Below are 6797 nucleotides of genomic sequence, written 5' to 3'. Positions count from 1 at the left end.
TTCTATTTTATATTCAACACCAAATTTGATGAACGAGGTGGTCCATCAATAGTTTTAAACATTCATTATTCTCTTTTGACTATGCGCTATAGATTTCACTATTATTAGTGAGCAATAATGGAAGAATTCCTTCATATTTATAGAGATATGGAACATAATTCATATAAATATAGTAAGTCTCGCATGGGCTACTTTAATGGTAATCTTTACATTTCCCCTTTCATTTGTAATATTGGGAAGAAGTGAACTCTAGAGGTCAAACTAAATGAGTTGATGAATCAAACTGTATCAAAATTTTAACTAACTAATATATATATATATATATATATAATGATGCTTAATTTTTAAAGTGTCCGGATTGCCGGGTCGAGAGTTGTGGCTAATTTGGATATAAATGTGAGAGTAAATGGATATTTAGGTCGGATTGTAGGTTGACCCGCCCATAAACTTAAAACGGTTAAAAATAAAATAAAAAATACAATAAGTATTGTTCGAACTTGCATCCTAACAAAACAAGTATAACCCTTTAACCAAATAGGCTAATAACACTTTATATTTTAAATTCAACACCAAATTTGATGAACGCGAGACATTTTAACAATATAAGTTCAACTTTTTAACTAACTAATATATATATATATATATAATGATGCTTAATTTTTAAAGTGTCCGGATTGTCGGGTCGAGAGCTGTGATTAATTTGAATATATATGTGAGAGTAAATGAATACTTGGGTCGGATTGTGGGTTGACCCGCCCATAAATTTCAAACGGATGAAAATAAAGTTAAAAATGCTATAGGTATGGTTCGAAGTTACAACCTAACAAAACAACTAGGTTAATAACACTTTCTATTTTAAATTCAACACTAAATTTGATGAACGAGTTGGTCTATCAATAGTTTTTAAACATTCATTATTCTCTTTTGACTATGCGCTATAGATTTCACTATTATTAGTAAGCAATAATGGAAGAATTCCGTCATATTTATAGAGATAGGGAACATAATTATATCGATATAGTAAGTCTCGCCTGGGCTACTTTAATGGTAGTCTTTATATTTTTCCTTTCACTCGTAGTATTAGGAAGAAATGGACTCTAGAGGTCAAACTAAATGAGTTGATGAATCAAACTGTATCAGAATCAAACTGTATCAATTGTTTTAGAGATCGTTCTGCAATGTGAGAGTAATGGATACTTGAGTCGGATTGTGAGTTGACTCGCCCATAAACTTAAAACGATTAAAAATAAAATTAAAAATACTATCACAATTTACCGTAGTATTTTTTTCACATTTTTTATATTATTACACGTGCAAATAATTTGTAATAAAGCTAGATTACACTATCTGTTTTAAATATATAAGTCTGGTTGGTATGCAATTTGGTGAGCAAAAATAAAAAATATTTGGTAAAATAATAGGTTTTTAACTTATTAGAAAACTAAAAAATATTTATGAAATAAAAAAATATATATTTATTTCTCACTATGAAAACCTTCAACGAGGTGATATCATTTTTTTTAAATTAAAAGAAAATTGTTTAATCATAACGATAAAAGCATAATATGAAAAAAAGTTAAGTAAATTTTGAATACATTAGAATAATACGAGATCTTCAAGAAAAGTAATAAGATCCCACACGAATTCATTGTTTTTCGGATCTAATCTCTGTTATTATCATAATAATGATATTGTGAATAATCGATTTTTAACAATTTTTTTATTGTTGTTAAAAGTTCTCAAAAAAAAGTTTCAACTAGATAATGTACCAGAAAATTATAGTGATAAGACACAAGACAAATCGGTATATTTATGTAAAAGTTCCTTATTTTTTTTTTATCTTTCTTTTATAACAACTGGCTAATTGTATATATATATAATTTTAATTTGGAGTAAAAAAAATATCAAATATCAAATATTCATATTATTATTATTTTAATTATTAAATTACTCATTCCATTAATTAAATATTAAAATACATTTACTTTATTTTTATTAAATTTATATTTTAAATATAAAAATATTTTAATAATTAAATAAATTAAAAACCCAAATAGTATATATATTTATTTATTTTAGACCAAACCTAAAAAAAAATTAAGATCAAACAAGTTAATTTGTCTTAGGATTCTTGGGCTACGGAGTGGATTCCAAGGCAGAAAACATTGCATGCAAATTCCATCCTCTCTAATAATAATTAACTTTCATTCTCTTTTTAGATATAAAAATTTAAAAAAGAAAAGAAAAATCAAAGAAAATAACTAGTGAAAACAAATTCAGTCTCTTTCTTAGCAGCTTCGCATCCCCAAGGACACGTTAAAATGATTCAATAGTAACAATTCCTCATTTGGCTGTTAGCTATACTCCCATATTTTCTTTATAATTAATGAAAATAATATCAAATAAGTGTTGGTCAAAATTAAATTTGTTACCACCTTGTCAATTATATTTGCTCAATACTCTATATCAATGGATTGAATATATAATATGTGAGAAAAAGAGTGGAATCCATAACTAATAACTTCTTAGCACATAGTTTATTTATGAATCTCTACTTGTATTATTGGATTATACTAATTCATTTGGATTAAATTGTCAAATTAAGACTCCTTTAATGAAAAATTTACAACTATTCTAACACAATTTAAAAATATTTATGGTTAAAATTATACAAAAACAAGAGTTTGTTTTTAACGGTTTCAAACATTTATAAATAAAAAATTAATATTCTTAATTGAAGATTTTGAATCCGAATTTTATTTAAAACCATTTATTTGCTTAAATTCAGCATAAATTTTTTATTTATTTAGAAATATCACGTAAATAATAAGTTATTTGAAATCATTAAAACAAAACATCGATTATATAACTTTAACAAAAAAAAAAAAAAAAAAAAAAATTCAAATTGAAAAGTTAAAATAACATAAACTGAAATTCCAAATAACCTAAGAGAAATTGATTTTCTATTGTAAATTAATATTAAAACATTAAAGAAAATCCAATAAAAACACATATTAGTATCAATTTTTGTCACTCTCTTCCCTTATCTATAACTAATTAATCCCCCTAGAACCCTTCTTCAGTTCTTCCCATCACCATTCTCTCTCTCTCAAACAGATGACATTTATGGCGTTTTTCATGATCACCATCCACTTTGCTTTACAACTCTTCCTCATACTCCCTCTCTCCCATCTCTCTTCCGCAACAAGAACAATCGACGATCTCCCTCCGGCGAATGAAACCTCAAATATCCTCCGTTACCACAACGGTCCTCTCCTCACCGGCCGAATCTCAATCAATCTAATATGGTACGGCCGTTTCAAAGCTCCCCAAAGAGCCACAATCTCCGATTTCATCACCTCCCTCTCCTCATCCTCATTCGCCGCCCAAAAACAACCCTCCGTCGCCTCTTGGTGGAACACAACCAACATATACTACCATTACGCCGCCGCCGCCGCCGGAAAAATGAAAAAATCAACCGCCTCCGCCGGTCTATCTCTCAAGCTAGGAAGGCAAATACTCGATGAAGATTACACCTTGGGAAAAACCCTAACCCAGGACCAGATAATCCAACTGGCATCAACCGGCGGTAACAGAAACGCCGTCAGCATTGTACTGACGTCAGATGATGTCGTCGTTAATGGGTTCTGTCGGAGTAGGTGTGGGACCCACGGATCTTACCAAACTAAAAAAGGAAAGTTTACTTATGTTTGGGTGGGGAATCCGGCTGAGCAATGTCCGGGTTATTGTGCTTGGCCGTTTCATCAACCCGTTTACGGCCCGCAAAGCCCGGCACTTGTGGCACCGAACAATGATGTCGGTTTAGACGGAATGGTTTTAAACTTAGCCGGGCTTTTTGCAGGGACAGTTACTAACCCTTTTGGGAATGGTTATTATCAGGGTATTACGGACGCTCCTCTAGAAGCAGCGTCCGTATGTACTGGAATTTACGCGAAGAACGCGTATCCTGGTTATCCTGGAGACTTACTTGTGGACACTATTACTGGAGCTAGTTATAATGCGAATGGTGTTAATGGTAGGAAGTATTTGGTTCCTACATTGTATGATCCAGTGACCTCGTCTTGCGCCACTTTGGTTTAAGAGTTTTGATATGAGCGGGATAATGTGTGTAGAATAAGTGGTAATGTTTAAATTTTTCATTCATTTTCTTTTTAAGATTTCTAATGTATGGTGGAAATAATGTATCATGTATATACTATGAAAATAAAGTTGGAGCTAATGAATATATTTGGAAGGGGTGATTTTCAAATATTGTTGAAATTTTTAAATAATGAATACATGTTAAACTTAGGAAAGGAATGTCCCAAAAACAAAAGCAAGGAATAAGTTGGAGAAAAAACTTACTCACATGAATTTCATTTTGAGTTCCATTTGGGTCATCAAAATGATTTTTTTTTTCAAACTTAGTCCGATCTGTCCAACCGGTTGAATCATGGATTGAACCAAAATTTTTTTTTTTAATATATTAGTACATAAATTGTATATATAATCATTTATGCATTTGAAAAATAATTAAATACATACTAATTAAATTCAATAGTTTGTCAATTAAATCAATATACACCCAATATCTATAATTCTTTAGAATCAAAACAAGAATCACACAAAATATTCATAATTTCATATCATCAAAACAACAATCACATCAAATATACTTATAAATAATATTCAAATCACTAAATATTTTTTTTTTTTATTAAAATAACATTATCATTCATTCAAATGAAAAAAAGTTAGGATAATAAATGTGTTGGGTTCTGGGCTCATATTTAATTAGAGTTTATATATTGTAATTGAGCTTTAAGCCTTTATTGAGCATAAAAGTAGTAGTTTAGTTTTTTGACTTTTAATGTACTCCTATAAATAGAGACATTATAACCTAGGGTTACTTGAACCATTATTTCATGGAAAATAAATAGAATGGATGACTCCCCGAGGATGTATGCATTATTGGCCGAATCTCGTTATATCTTGTATTCTTTATTATTCTTTACCACTATATTTTTGTATCTTCTTTTATCGTGTGTTTAGATCAGATATTTTCTCAACAAGTGGTATCAGAGCATGTTTTGAGATTATTTAACCTAATTTATTTGTGAAGATATGACGGAAACCCTAACCACCATTGAAGAAGTTGTTGAATATTTGTACTTTAATGAAGATTGTTGGTTATTTGAGAAAAACAACATTGGTTGTAGAAGAATTAGCCGCTATGAAGATTTGAGTCGAAATCTTTAATTTCTAAGGAGATGTCAACTTTCGTTAAAATATTTCTTAGTTTTGGGTGACGCTCTCTTGAGAAGAAGAGAGAAGAAGACAATGGATCTTTTGTTCTTCTCGAAGGCGCCAATGAGTGCAGGTGACGAAAAGTCGTCGTATAGTCAGCGACACTAGAATGAAGAAGATGATGTATATTCTTTAGACTTATTTTAATATATAGAGAGGAACCAAGATTTTTTGAAGCGGTCAACAACTAAGACTTTGTCAACTAAGACTTTTTATTTAAGTCTCGTTTGATTTCATAAAATAGGTTTAAAACCTATTTGATTCCAATTTTCACAAGTAAAGTCTTGTTTGATTTTAATCAAACTCTCAAAGCTTTGTATGCTTTGATCTTGAATTTCTATTGAGGCTAGTTTGACTTGAATTTCTCAAAGATGGAGATTTGTGATTTATCTGCTAAGAGATTTGATATTCGTCAATATGGAGATTGAAAATTGGAGTTGAAAAAGTAGGTGGAGTGCTTATTCGATGTTGCAGATTATGGAAGACAATTGATGCAACATGTAAAGGGTTTTCTAATTAAAGCGGGTGGATTTAATGTTTGTTTACAAGAGTGTAATTTGACATGTGTGTATAAAGGCCGAATATGGATTTGCATCAAACCTTGTGAGTAGGTTTTTATTGGCAATCCCGGTAATTGCTGGTGTAAAGTTGTCAAGTGGGTGTTGATGCCTCAAGGGTTCTACCAAGAATGATAATTTCTAAGGTATGAATTGAGGGTGCACTAATCATATATATGGTTTGTTAGATTCTTTCTATGCAGGATTTGGCTAAAAGAATGTGGAGAACAAACGATACATCTTCATGCTTGTTGAAAATTAGTTGAAGGTTTTATTATAACTGATTGTTGTCTTGGTATACATGAGTGACATTATTTCACTATGTCGAGGATTTGACTTGAAGAAATTTTCGTCTGAAATGAGTTTTGAAAGATTTTTCTTTGGAAAACGGTTATTGAAGAAGTCAAAATTAAAAGAGAGGTAGAGCGAAAATGTAGTAGCAGATTTACCTACAGTCGCGCAGGGTTCATCAAACTAACGACCAGAGATTCAAACAGAGTCCGATTGTGCTGAGATTTTGTTGAGAGGGTTGGTAACTCATTCCTCTACATTTTCAATGGTCGGATCAAGGTTTGGACGTCTCAATGTTTTTTTATGGGGGTTTAAAGTGTCTGTCTAATTTTAGTTTTATTTGACTTGTTTGGGACCAAAAAGTTTGTATCTTTTTGGTTATGACCTTATCTTATTGGAAGAGTTAATCAAGATGAAGATGGTGATGAGATTATGTGATTTTACACTTGACAAAAAAAATGATCGAGTATGGAAAGTTGTTATCAAAATGGTGTTTATCGCTGACAACATTGTCGACATGTTGAAAAGGAAATCCTTCAGGCCAAATTGCAAGATTGCATTGAGTTGGAAGGTGATTAAAGATTGAAATAATTCTAGTTAACACATATTATGAATGAAAGATCAAAAGAGGAAGATGAAGAC

At 30.7% G+C, this 6797-nt stretch overlaps 1 protein-coding gene across 1 annotated transcript; it reads left to right on the top strand.

The window, feature by feature from the left end:
- Window positions 1-3105: 3105 nt before the first annotated feature.
- Window positions 3106-4241, top strand: LOC124927491 (protein PHOSPHATE-INDUCED 1-like). The gene has a single exon (XM_047467907.1). The coding sequence runs from the start codon at window positions 3118-3120 to the stop codon at window positions 4099-4101; it is 984 nt and encodes a 327-aa protein (XP_047323863.1). The 5' UTR covers window positions 3106-3117; the 3' UTR covers window positions 4102-4241.
- The last annotated feature ends 2556 nt before the right edge of the window (window positions 4242-6797 follow it).

The sequence above is a fragment of the Impatiens glandulifera genome, chromosome 2, assembly GCF_907164915.1.
Source record: "Impatiens glandulifera chromosome 2, dImpGla2.1, whole genome shotgun sequence".
Taxonomy (NCBI): domain Eukaryota; kingdom Viridiplantae; phylum Streptophyta; class Magnoliopsida; order Ericales; family Balsaminaceae; genus Impatiens; species Impatiens glandulifera.
This window is presented reverse-complemented; position numbering and strand designations above follow the sequence as displayed.